Here is a 14,763-nt window from a genome sequence, read left to right as displayed (position 1 = left end):
ACATCCTGCATGCGGATTTATATGGACCCTAGGTATGTGTAGGTCTCTCTAGCGCGAAGATGTCGTATAGCGCTTCTGTCGACGATCTTAGGGTCTTCGGGGGTGGCATTAAGTTTTCCTCGTTCCAAATAAGCCATGTGAGATTTTTCCAACCCAAAATCCATTCCAGTCTCCTGAGAGTTTTCCTGTACAATCTGTAGAGATATGTGTTGTTGCTCCTTATTTTAAGCATAAATCTTAAGATCATCCACATAAAATAAATGAGTGACCTTATGCTTTCGATTATCAGATTTGCCGCAAAAGTATGCTGTTTGAGCCGCGTTCTTCGTGCATTTCTTGCTAAACAAACAAACAAGTGATTGGCCTGTAATTATTCGCGCAAGCTAAGCTGTTCATCTTTCACAGGGGTACTATGGATTTAAATTCAGTGTCGGCAGTTGCCTACAAATATCCTTAGTCACAAATCGGAGCAATACAAATGTAAACAGTCAGCGCTGCAAGAACCATTTCTGTTCGATTTTTCTCCGCAGTACAAAATACTTTTTTTTTAATTTCGGGAAAACGTTTGAAACGAGAAGACGTTTGAAAAAAGAGCTTTAATAATATTCCAAAGGTATACTTTATTGAGTATAAAATTGAATTAAATAACAATGTCAGCTTGAGTCTTAATAAACATTAACTATGAAAAAACGTTGCTGTGGGTCGCAGGTTATCTGTCTTTCTTGCTCCTTAAGATGTGTGAATGTAAAGAATAATAGTAACTAGGCACTCGCATGTGGAAATCAAATGACGTTTTTCGAAATGCGAGTGTTTCGGTTACTCTAATTTCTTTATATTTACGCTTTTCAAGAAGCGAGAAATATAAATGACCTTTGTTCTGTTGGGTCTGAAGAAAACTTTTTCGAGGCAAAACAGAAACGAAATACCTGTTGTAATTAACGAATCATGTGCATTCAATTTGTCGGAGACAAGAGGAAACTGAATATTGAACAGAACTGAGGAATAATTTTTACTGTTGCAGGTACAAATAATTTGCTTCCTTGTTACTGACTTTAATCCTTTGTGGACGTTTGCGGCCTCTGTTCCTCGCTTTCTTAAACTATCCTATTCAAGCAGCCTCTGAAACCATATTTCACTTGTTTTTGATGATTTTTTGTTCTGATATTCATAATTTTCTATCTTATTGTTCTAATCAGTTCCGAGAGCTAACTGCTATGGCACGCACAGATTTCTGTTTAAACGACAAATCCTATATTTTAATTTCCTTCGGAATTTTCACAAATCGTAACAAAGCCGAAATCTATCCACCTCACTAAACACTGAAAATAAATTGACACCACGCGCAGGTAAACTGCATGGGCCAGCAGTTATAGAAAGCCCGAAACCGGGGGATAGAATCCGAGGTTTTGGTTTACTCAATTTAAAAATTCAACTGTCATGTACACACCCATTAAATACTGTTTATAGGAGTTAGAACCTATTTTCCCGCAGATTCTTCAGCACACGTACAGCCAAAAAATTCAAAAAATTATTTCTTCTAAGAAATTATTTTTGCTACTTCAGTAAAAAAATAACAACAGTGCTTTACTTCAAAACTTAGATCTTACGTTTAATATGTTTTAATCATTGAATTTTTAACTGATTAATAAATAGAAAGTATGATCATTCTTTACACTTTATTTATAATAATCCGTTGCTCCACATAAAATTTGTTTTACGAAAGAAACTTATGAACTTGGTATATTTTAATGATTAGGTTTGGATAGATGCAGTTACTCAAATATTTTTCTCCTATGCTCTTGGCCTAGGAGCTCTCGTGGCTTTGGGTAGTTACAACAAATTCAACAACAATGTTTACAAGTAAGTAATATTTCCGTGAACTAATTAATTTGATGTTAATCGCTATTTATTAATTAAATGCCAATGCCTAATTACAACTATCAAATTTCTATGTTGTATAATTTAATTTCTGTTAACAGGGATGCATTAATTGTCTGCTGTGTGAATTCCGGAACAAGTATGCTCAGCGGTATTGTAATTTTTTCTGTGGTTGGGTTCATGGCTCACGAGCAACAAAAACCCGTAGCAGATGTCGCAGCTTCTGGTAAAGATCTGGTTTTTAATGCTATATGTATATTATAATACTCCCTTCCTAATAATAAAAGTAGTAACTACATGGCAGCACCAAATGTATTTTTGCACATAGCATAAAAACTAACAAAACTGAGGCAGCAACGCGAATTTTTTAAGGTTGGTAAATGCTAAATTTTGAGAAAATGAGAAGGATGTATTTTTGTCTTTTAATTGTGGTGAAATTGTAGTTATGACAAGTGGAATTATTTTAATGGCAGCAAAGACATTGTAGGACATATGACAGATGAATAAAGGCAGTGATGTAGGGTTCGAAAGGACATTTAATTGTTTAAATCACGTATGACATAAACCCTTTTTCTGAAAATGGTGCTGGGGCTGCGGCACGTCTACTTGGGAAAGAAAAAATCTGCAAAAAAATTCGTATTTAGTCAATAATTATGATAAAGGAAAACTTTTTTTTGTATATTAATTTGGTTATTTTGCAAGTAAAGTCTTTAAATCAAGTGGACTATTAGTGTTTATTTTCAAATTAAAAATCGTAATAAAGTTTCAATTTTAATATAGAACAAACATTTTCTAAATCTTATAATGCAATTTTAAAGTTTATTCCTAAAATAAAAATTCTTTGTGAAAAGAAACACGATAACAATGCACATAACCAAATTGCTAGTGCGGCCTAGGCCTAACAGCTGATCTTAGACTGTCGTATCTAACTGAGTCGATTCTTATTCAAGACGTCGTAATTACACAGTTGTGCATGCGCATTCGTATTTATGCAGTTACGAAATTCGTATACTGCTGGTGTAATTACGGCAAATCACTTTTGCAAAATTATAAAAAATATGGAAAGAAATTACTTCATTTCTTCACAAAACTATAGTAAACAATACTAGAAAAAATATGAACTTCGTAACTCATTTTCGATGAAATATATAGTTACGACTTTTCTTGTTGAGGCGGCAGAATGCTTACGCAGAACTCTACTACTACTTTTCCAAACAACAGCAGAATATTGAACTGTTTTTTTATCTATAACTTACACGTTTTCATACAAAAAGTGTCAGTAATGTTGGTATTTGCATCTAATATATGTTCTTCAAGTTTTGTGTATAACAGTTGCTAAATTTCATTAATAGTTGAAGTAGGACAAGCTAAACGGTGCTAAGTCCACTTTTCCCGAAATTATGTTTACATCAAAAATAGTACATAAGTTTCTTTTTCCATCAAAGATGGCTTTGTTGTTTATGAAAGAAATAATAGTATATGATTTTCTCAACGATTTATGTACTTTTGTATTTATAATGCCAGGGAAAGCTAACCGGCTTGAGGTCCTTCGCCATAGCCGTTAAAATAATTCATGCACATGTAGCGCTATCTATTTTTTATACCATGCTTATTAAACTGAATCATAACAGTGCCATCCATAATACGAATTGAGAACAGCCTTCTTGACACTTGCTAAAATGCTCATAATTATACCAAATAGAACATTTTTTCTCGAAATACAGTCTTTTCCTCAGGAAGGGAACGAGATCAATCATGAAAAATCAGGTTGGATATGGATTTCAGCAAAGTAAGGTACAAATGGGTCGATTTACTCAATAAAAGAAAGAAAATTGAACCAGAAAGCTGATACCCCATTTTACTAAAATCATCTACACTCGGTACATCGAGAAATTCACACCAGCAATGTTAGATGGGATTACAGACTTCCAACGGCACAAAGTTGTTGTTTTTACTGTTACCCTGCATTGGCACAGAAAGGCAGCAAAACGGAATCATCCATTCAGATGAAAAAAAATTTAACGGTGAACTGAGTGTAAAGCAAAATAACCAGCAAAACACCAAAGACCCTCAATTGAAAGACGTGAGATGGTGCAAAATTTCTTATACAAATACACGACGAGTGTGCATCCTGCGCTAGCAAGGTGTTCTTAGAAGATCATTAAACATCCAGAACTGATGTCAGGTATGATGTTTAAAGCTACAACGTAAATTTTGCCTTAAAAATCGACGTTGAAAATTCATTTGGATTTTGACCGACAGCCTGTCTTACAACAATTTATAAATGCATTACTGCTATCATTGCAGATAAGGTACATTCTTACTGCGACGTGAATGACATCCTTACAAAAGAACGAAAAGGATGTTGTAAAAACTTGCGGAGCATTGGAGACCTAGTCACCATGACACCGACCTAGAAAGGTTAAATTACACCATGCGCGTAGAAATAACGAAGCACCGAATGCATCACAATATTTCGGTGATTAGAAGGGGAGTTGAATCACGACATAGAGGGGATAATGGCTCTGTAGATGGAAAGAAACTGTGTTGGTCAAAAGTTATATAGTTGCGAAACTATTTCAACAGCAAGAAAAATGTTGCGCTTTACAACACTATCCTCCTCGAAGGAGGACTCTAATATCAGAGCAGAAACCATTGAAGCATTAGAAACACAATTCAGACAAAAAGCCCTTCACGGCGAGAACCCCTAAGCCTTAGAGCAACATGAAGTGGATAGTAAGAAATACAATATTTATCTGAAAAAGGGTACCCTGTTTCCAGAAATGGAAGGATGTGTCATTGCGGTTTAAAAGGGTGGTCCAGGGTATCCAGAGTGACGTAGCGGCGACGGTGATTAACACCAAAACAGAGGTGATTTATTTCATAACAACATCTGCTTCGAGGAGCGAAATCCACGAATAAAGTAGGCGAGGTAAGGTGAAAAACTTTCATGGAGATAAGGGGGTCCCAGCCATTGCCCCCTCTTGTGTGCCTCCGTGAGAAATGAACCTCCCTATGAAAAGGTCCAAAATGAAAGTTGCTGATTGACTTATTTCCTGAAGAAGTCTTTTCGCAACGCGCGTTTGCGAATCGGATCAAAATTATAATTCCCTTAAAAGAAATATCTGTGATGGGTGCTAATAATGCAGATTCATAGAATTTAGTGACGGTTTCTTTGATATACTCTGAAATAAAAGGTAATTGAAATTCTCTACGTAGAACAGCGTTCTTGGTATAACTAGAGGTTTTTGTAATACGTCTGAGGAATTTATTTGGTATGATCTGGATATAACTGATATTTCTTTTTGACGCACATCCCCAAATTGTACAAGCATAAGCTATGATGAGTTGAATAAACATTTTGTAAATTGGGATTCCATATTCAAGTTTTATATTTGAGTGTATTAATAATAGGGTTGAGGCATGATATAACCTCGATGATCTCGGGGATGTCATTTACATAGATAATGAGTGTATAAAATGGATAGGCCCTCTTTAAATGTCGTAATTTATACGTTTTCTAATCAGTCCTACATGCCATACTCTACAAAAAGCTTCTTCTACATGGAGAGAAAAAGCTCCAGTATGTTCTCTGCAATTAAAATTTAAGCTAGTGGCTTTAGTAATCTTGAACATCATGTACTGCCTAGAGTGACGTTTGCTACACCCGTATTGTTGTAATTTAATCATTGCCGGGAGCTTTGTTATTTCTAGTATTTTTAATGTGCTGGGTTATTTCTCATAGGTTATTTTCTTGAAATTATCGGTGCTTGGTATTTTAAGAAAATAAAAATTTTTTGCATTCAGAAATGTGTTGCGGGTCAGATGACTCGTCATATGAAGCAAAATTACTTTCATAATTTGCTGCTAGAATGTTTGCAATATAGATTGGAGAAAGCGCAAACATTGGATCTTGATTCTTTAGGGGAAGGGGGGGGGGTGGTATTACTTCGCGGCTTTGTTAGGGCTTTATTTGAAGTTTACCGACTTCTGTTTTCAGAGCACAGCTTTTTATTGTATATTTGCAGAGGTTATCACGACTGTGGATTTTTGTGCCAGGGGTGAGATTAGATATAGCTTCGTCAATGTGAGTAATATTTGTTAGTGCGGGTTCCAAATTAAAATGAGTTTCTAGGATTAAGTTGAATGTTTGCCAATGTTCTTTTGAAAAGGATAGTGATACGTGACCGAAGCTTTTTCACAGTTAATAAAAAGGCCTAGAAGTACTGGTCGATTATATGAATCTATTTCGTCAATGTTAAGAGTGTCATTATTATATTAGTTATTTTTAGTAATTGCAAAGTCAATTAGATAATATTTATGTTTGATGTTATGGGGAAGAAGGTATGCGAGTCTGGTGCGGAGGCAGATATTGGTCGTTTATAAATTCAATCAAATGGTTTTCGATTTCTTTCCTTCTTCTGCTATTCCAAGCTAAGTGTTTGGCATCCAGGTCCCCTGCAGCAATTAGCGAGGGTGCAAGTTTGAACATTTTTCTGTAAATTTACGAGAGGGAGTCTGGTAGAGCGAGACGATGGCATATGGTTTCCTGTGTATTTTTATTGATATAGTCGTAGCTTCGAGGGCTTTAAGTTCAGGATTAATTATTTTTGAACTGGTCAATATTTTCTGGACTTAAGATCACACAGCCTCTATAAGTATTTTTTAAATATAATTTGTAGCTGCAAACTAGATTGATTTGTATAGATTCACAAAGTGAAGTTTCACTGAGCAAGAAAATGGTAATGTTATTCTTGTAATTCATGCTTTTTTTAAGGATACTATGAGCATTCCAAAAAAATGATTTTTTGAGTGTTATTATTATTAAAGATGACTATTTTCGATAGCAACTGAAAGTTCATTACTTATAATTCAGTCGGTTGAATTTATAGCTTCGGTAATTTTAATTTTTCCCCACATAATATCACTAGTTAAAGTTGTAGCACTTTTTAATAGATTTACAAGATCTTCATGATGGGTGGTTTAGCTCGAGTTCTGGTAATTTTCCGTGTTTTGGGTGGTTGCATAGTTTGAGATTTGATCGTGTGTGCTTTTGAAGTAGAGGTGACTAAAGCGCTGTAAAATTGTAATTTTTTCTGTAGCTGGGCACTGGCTGGTTGGGTATATTCACGTGTATGATTTTCTTTGGTAGGGGTCTGCGAAGCTGGTTTATTAGTAACCGTTTCTTTCAGTGGCGCCAATCCTATTCAAAACAGGCCGGGCGAATCTACTTTAAACAGACACCCCCCGCCCTTTTTTGAGAAAAAGAACATGATGAGCAAAAAAAGAGCGATATGAAAATGATGACAATAATGATAAATTTCTACGTGAAAACACATTTATTTCCTCAGACAAAAATATATAATTGATAATAATTTTTGTATACAATAATGAATCAGCAATTTGAATTAAAAAAGGTATAAGCGATCAAATTACATTGCAAGTGATTTAAAATTAAAACTCTAATATACTATTTCGGATAAATATTGAACACCAAAATTGTTAGGACTTGAATGATTTATTTTTATCACTTATTCAAAAATTACTTAAGGTTCTAATTAGCGGCACTAACCCCGAGGAGTATAAACTTCTACTGAGGGGTAAAGATTTCCTATAGTAGTGGGAGAATGGATCGATAATATCTTTAATATTACTCAATTAAATCATTGCCTTTTTACAAATTTATGAAAAACTTTCAATGTTTTAATAACACTAGGAAACAGCGTTTATTCATTATTTAGTTGTTTTTTTTATTTTAATATTGTAAAATATGGAGATCGAAATAAGAGAAATGTTTAAATGACTCCAAAGTGATCTGAAAATCTAAAAATAATTAAAATTAATATTATAGGTTAGAAAATTATATATGGATTCAAGCACATGGCTGGCCTGATGTTAACTTAAACAAATTTGTATTGGATTTATAAAAACTGTTCAGGTAAAATTTGTTAATCAATCTTTTTTGCTACATATTTGTTGTAATCGACAACATTAATCAGGATACGATCTTGCACATCTTATAATTGCCAATTTAAAAATAATGATTATTTATTTAACTCTGATCTATTTTCTCTCCAAATGGAATTTTTGTACCCGTTTTGTTTATGCTGACATACAGCAAAAGGATATATTAGAAGCATTCTTTTTTATACTTTAAACAATTCGAAGATACGAAATGGTGCTCTCATATGTAATATTCGCGAACCTGTTGATAAATATAAAATTAATCGTGCGAATTATAGACTTCTGCACGTTCTGTTTTATTTCACTTTCTTTACTTAATTATTTTCCCTTATTTTTCGTGCCTTTTTAGTTAATTTATTTACACAATATATTTCCTAATTTTAAGGACCCTCCCTCAAAACAGGTCGGGTACACAGCGTGGTGTAGCGTGGCGTGGCACACGTCAGAGACATGATGAAGTCCTTGGCACTCAAAGCACTGGGAGGTTTCCATAGGTTTCACATAGGGCTCGACTTTATTTTTAGAAGGGCAATATGCTGAATTTTCCGGGAACGGGATGGAGAAATTTTTAATCGCTAGATTAGTGAATGGAGACTCAATCCTTTTAAATAAGTAATACTGAAAGCTTTGCTGCACTAGATTGGAGATAATTCTTCTATTGTCTTTAGCATAAGATACTCAAAGGGAATAGCCCATTTTGGTGACGGCCACATCACTAGCACTGGTACTTCCTGCTGGGCAGGATGCTGGGCGTCTGATGGTCCAGAATCCGTTAATCTATCATGAGCATCAATCAATCTATCAGATCCGATTCTAATAAAAACTATATCCCCACTGGAAAAATGCAAATAAATTCGATTTGTGTAAGAGTTCAGTTCATCATCTCTTGGCGCTGTACTTAACGGCTAGCAAGGGCGGCGGCGCGCCACTCAGGGTGCAAATGAATATGATATTGGCCCGTGTTCGCAGTGCAAAAGTTAACAATCCAGGACCTTTTTGGCAATGCTGCTGGATGCGAGTATTCGTGCAATTGGCGCGCATTTACCAAGCAAAAGTCTACGAGCGTGAAGGATGAATGAAACCACGCTTAAGCTGTCGCGTCGGTTGACAGAGGGACATTTAATATTTTCAACTGAGTGCCGCGACTCATTTTATTCTAAGTTAAATGAAAGATAGGGTGTGGACGCCCAGGCGACAAAATGGAGAATCATGGGTGTTCGCTCAACATTATTTGTCGTTATAAATATTATTTGTAACCATAAATATAATTTATCGGACATCATAACATAGATTTTAGGCTGTTGGAACGGGGTGCACAAAAATGGCGAAATCTTCAAAACACTTAAAACGTTGACACGGCCGACGATCATTCGGTAATGAAGTTTTAAAAATGCGGTTTGAAAATTATCTAGTCCCCGGAAGAGGTTTCGCGGTGATGATATGTGCTCTTTCTATCTGGCATGTCAAAAAATCCGAAAACTGCTAAAAAGAAGAGTAAAGTGGTGCAGCAACGAAGTAAATTGAGAAGGAAGTCGGCTAACAGCGATTGGCTCTGATAGCTCTCCCGTACTTAATCATACTACCAAAAATGGACTTTCGGTAAAAGTCGCATCTGTCTTGGAAGCTTGTGTTTTTATTTGTTTTATTGTTTATTGGCATGCCTTACTTTATCTCGGAATAGGAAAAATGTGGTAAGTGATAAAAGGATAACAAATTATTTATTGAATTATTTAAAATCTTATTCTGCTGTAACGTGCAAATAAAAATGAAAATGCGCATCACCTAGAATTGTATAAATAAGGTAAGTACGTCAGAACCGCGTTTTAATTCGCCATGGTTTATTTCTTCCTAGAACTTCTGACCCAAGCACTCTCTCAAGGGAGCAGAGCAAAAGCGGTTGCAACATTATAAAGAGTGGACACCCTGAGACTTACCAAATGTGTGTAACCCGGCATGCACACCCATAGAAGTAGCATTAAATGTAAGACGGGTTGTATACTTTTTGGTAAGCCCTAGCATGTCTACCCTTATGTTAAGATATATTCCAATTGGAAAGTATTCAGGCGGCCCTGACTGTTTAGGTTTCGATTTCCCCGCTTTAGTTGTAAAGCTATTTGCAGGCGACCTCCAAAACTTGAACTAAACCGTGATTTTGGTGTATTTTCAACCTATTCTCTCTCACTCGAACACTAATATTACTCGCATTTCCAGAATCTAAAACGCCCCCCGAAAAGCACACGCAGTAACCTCACAAAAATATACTATTAAAGAAAAGCACATGTTGCATTTTTTATTCTAATTTATAGTTCCCCCGAGAATGATAAGGCTTTTACGGACAGTGCATTTTTGGTAGTACAATCAAATACGGCCAAGCTATCAGCACCTACAGCTGTTAATCGGCATCCTGCTTAATTCACTTCGTTGCAAAACTACATACTAAGCGCTACTACCACTATTGCGATACCCCTTCCTGGGCCTAGGAAGTTTTCAAAGTGCATTTTTAAAACCTCAAAACCGAATGATCACCAGGTATATTTCGTGTTACAAGATTCGCTCTTGCCGCGTGTGACAAAACTTGTGATTTTTGGTAAGTTTAAATTTCCTTTAATCAAATTAGTATGTTTTTCTCATTTCAATACTTGGTTATGTGCCTGACGATAACTAACGCGTTTGCATAATTTAAATTCTAATCGTGAATAAAAATTGACTCCAATGAAATAGCAGGTTAGGTATTCGTAATTTATTTTCTCTATATCACTTTAGTTGGTTAAGCCCTTTGTGAAAATAAAAATTGAGTCTTAAATACAATTATAAGCATTTTATTTTTTAATTTGGCTTAAAGTGACGATTACTAGTTTATTTACCTTATTTCAAATATTTTGCAAAGGTTTTCAAAGATGTCACAAATATATCACAAATATTTTTAATATTTTGCAAAGATTTAAAAATATTTCACTAAGATTTTAATTATTTCCCAAAGATTTCACGAAGACTTTAATAAGTTTCTAAAGATTTCACAGCAATTTTAATAATTTCACAAATATCAAATTTTTATAAAATGTTTTGCAATGATTTCTAAAAATGTCATTTATCATTCACAAAGATTTCAATGCTTTTTCAAAGATTTTACAACAATTTTATCAGAGAGAAACTGAGAGGGAGTTCATTATTAGGCAACACCACTATGTGTACTATGTCGCCTCTGCAGGCGATTTCGGGAACCAACATCTAACCTTTCACCACCTTACGTATATATAGATTCTCACGCACCTAGGCGCAACTGGTTGAGCCACATGTCCAATGTCGATCTTGTCGAAAGGGAACAGATGAGGCCCTGAGACGGGTCGGATCCGATGTACGTATGTGACAGTTTTCAGGTTATGTTGTTATTTTCTTTCCGACCTGCCGTTATTTTCTCTGCTAAATATTTATGTTTTAATTTGAAAGATGGCATTTTGACAAAATACCAGATTTAAAAACATTGAAAACTGCTATTTCTGGAAAGTTGTTAAGCTTTATTGAAAATAAAAATATCCATTGATTTTTTTAACAAAAAATTATCCGGCGGAGCCGCAATGAAGTCAAACCAATCAGTTGAATTCTCTACAATTTTCAACTCAAAAATATGCATTTTTAACTGGGAAAAAAATTTCCAGTAAGGAGTTCAATTTTGATCTAAATGCATAATTTGTTACCATATACTGTATTTTTCAACCAAAATATTATTTTTACACTAAAAAAGACAAACAAAACAAAAACAAAACGCACACAAACAAAAACACCAAAAATTTTCACTTAGTTCAATTTTTAACATAAAAACTGAGATCCCAACGAAACATGTAATAGTTAATATTTGAACTAAAAAATACTTTCACTTTCCATAAAAAACAGTTCAATTTTCCAACGAGAAGATTTATTTTCTAACAAAAAAGAAGGGTCTTTAACAAAATATATCAATTTGCAACCAAATAGTTAAAGTTTCAACTAAAGCAGAGACATTTTCTACCAAAACCGGATTAGTTAAATTTCCATTCAAAAAAATTAATGATCGCTCAAAACAAATAATTTTCGACAAAAAATGTATTTGATATTTCAATCAAAGAGTTCAAAGATTTTTAATTCGTAAAAGCTGATTTAAATAAAAAGAACGCATTTTTAACAAACCAGCTTAATGCGCAAGTAAAACATATTTTTCCACTAAAATGTTGGATTTCTAACAAAAAAGGTTGAATTTATGCCAAAAAAAGACGAATTATCAACACAATACATTAATCTTCAACCAAGTATTTAAATTTCGAAACAAGAGGATTATCGTTCCTCAAAAGAAACAAACTTTCAACCACATAATTGAATCTTCCAAAGAAATTAATTCGGAACCAAAATGATGAATTACCAAATTTAAAAAAATTAATTTTTAACAAAGCATTTCATCTTTCGACTAAATATTTGAATTTTCTACCAAATTTCTTAACTAATTTTTTTGTGATTCTCGGACTTGAATATATCTTGCCCAAGAAATGCTTTTAACCATGTACCCCCTGCACCTTTAAAGCGCGAGAAGAATGCTTATTAGGTCTGCGGAAATGGTAGCTTGTTTAGAAGTGTAAAAGGACAGTTTTAAAACTAATATTCAAAGATACCTGGACAAAATGTTTATTTCATGAACTGTGCCGAAGTTTTTGTAGAGAAAATATAATTTAATTGTAATTTAACCTTGAAATAAATTGTATTTCGGTCTACCATAGCTATTACTACGTAATATTTATCATAAACACTACAGTTCCTTTTGAATCAATACAACTTTTAATTAGAATCACATTGGATCAATGAAAATGCATCCGAAAATAATTAATGTAATTAATTTTAATAAATTGTTTCTCGGAGATTTCATTGTATGTAATTATACATAAATTTAATTAATAGAATAGCAATCTAATCTACCGATGAAAGGATCGTACACTAATTTTGCTGAAAAAAAATCACACCTGCGATTCATATTAGGATCTGAAATGGATATGATTATTGATTATCATAAATAATAAGCTAAAGTATTCGAAGTAAAAGTTTTATATCAATCACTTTTACAAATTAAACACTTTTAAAATTTTTTTTTTAATTTCTTTGGTAGATTCAATTATGTGGTTGAACTTTTGTTTCTTTTAAGGGACGATAATCCTCTTGTTTCGAAATTTAAATACTTAGTTGAAAATTTATGCACTGTGTTGATAATTCGTCTTTTTTGGCATAAATTGAATCTTTTTTGTTAGAAATCCAACATTTTAGTGGAAAAATAGAATGTTTTACTGCGAATTAAGCTGGTTTGTTGAAACTGCGTTCCTTTTTATTTAAATCAGCTTTTACGAATTAAAAATCTTTGAACTTTTTGATTGAAAAATGAACTACATTTTTCGTCGAAAATTAATCTTTTTGGGCGATCGTTAATTTTTTTTATGAAAATTTAACTGATTCGGTTTTGGTAGAAAATTTATCTGCTTTAGTTGAAACTTTAACTATTTGGTAGCAAATTGATGTATTTTTAAAAAATCCATCTATTTTGGGAGTAATTTAATCTTCTCGTGGGAAAATTTAACTGTTTTTTATTGAAAGTAAAAGTATTTTTTAGATAAAATATGAACTATTAAATTTTTCATTGAGATTTCAGTTTTTGTGTTAAAAATTGAACTAACTTAGTGAAAATTTGTTTTTGTTTGTTTAAAATTAATTTTTTAACTGCAAATTTAGCAATTCGGTTAAAAATTTAACTTTTTTATATTTATGTAATTTTTTAAGCATCCCTCTTTTTTTGTGGAAAAATAATAATTTTGGTTGAAAAGACCAGTATATGGTAACAAATTATGCATTTAGATAAAAATAGAAAATTGAATTTAAGAATTGTAAATTGTTCGGTTAAAAAATGGCCGCCTGGATCTAACGTGTTGAAGGTGCGTCCTGGTATTTTCAAGGCTTACTTTCTTTAACTTGAGTAAAAGCGAGATCGAAGTGATTGAAGTGACTTGTGGGATTTCGTGCGGTACTCCAGTGAAAAACATTTAAATTTATTTGTTCAGTGTACACCATATTTTTGCTATTCACTGATCCTAACCTACAAAGCTTGGTGAAAAATGGAGGGAATGGATAAACTTGCTCCAGGAAAGACCTGTGTTCTGCCTAACGCCAGCCTCACCAAATATGTTGATCTATGCTCGGTACTTGAAGACCTTTTCTTCGCCTTCCCAAGTGCAGCTTTTAGTATATTTGCCGATTTTAACATGCCCTATGCTTCTTGGAACGCCGATCCTGATCTTGGATCTAGTTGCACACCAATAGGAACGCAACAATTACACATTGTCAACACGATCTCGGACACGCTAGGTTATATAACATTAGCTAAAATTAACAATAAATTTAATGTGAATGGCTCTTTATTAGATTTAGATTTCACCAACAGCATAACAGACTCTGTCGTAATAGCAATAGAACCCCTCCTACCTATTGACAACTACCATTCTCCTCTGACCTTAGAAAAAAATGTAAACATTTTTATCATAGAAACTCATTCAGAAAATGACACACATGCGCGTTATAATTTTAAGATCGCCAATAATGCAGCCATCTGTTTGTTCTTATCCAACGTAGATTGAGATTCCTTATTCGATAACTTAACAATAGATGAGGCCATCGAAAAAATTTACGCGTATGTGTACATTGCCATCGATCACTTTGTGCCGATTCAAATACCAGGTGTATACATATGAAACCGGTATTTTTTCAAGAAAAAAACACATTTATTTCAAGAGAATGATAAAAAATATTTTATCTAAAGTATGCGCCCTCGCTGGCTACACATTTTGTCCACCTTTCAGGCAATTTATGGATACCTTTCCAAAAAAAGTCTTCGTTTTTTTAAGCAAACCAGTCATC

The 14,763-nt window shown here is 33.7% G+C and overlaps 1 protein-coding gene across 1 annotated transcript in view; it reads left to right on the top strand.

The window, feature by feature from the left end:
* Window positions 1-14,763, top strand: part of LOC117177737 (sodium- and chloride-dependent GABA transporter 1-like) — a 344,932-nt gene that overhangs the window by 299,378 nt on the left and 30,791 nt on the right. The window contains exons 8-9 of the mRNA XM_033368637.1: window positions 1,757-1,860; window positions 1,980-2,104. Of these exons, the coding sequence (XP_033224528.1) occupies window positions 1,757-1,860; window positions 1,980-2,104 (229 nt within the window). The remainder of the gene's footprint in view (window positions 1-1,756; window positions 1,861-1,979; window positions 2,105-14,763) is intronic.

The sequence above is a fragment of the Belonocnema kinseyi genome, chromosome 8 (assembly GCF_010883055.1).
Source record: "Belonocnema kinseyi isolate 2016_QV_RU_SX_M_011 chromosome 8, B_treatae_v1, whole genome shotgun sequence".
Taxonomy (NCBI): Eukaryota; Metazoa; Arthropoda; class Insecta; order Hymenoptera; family Cynipidae; genus Belonocnema; species Belonocnema kinseyi.
The sequence above is the reverse complement of the archived record's forward strand: the minus strand, read 5'-3'. Positions and strand labels throughout refer to the sequence as shown.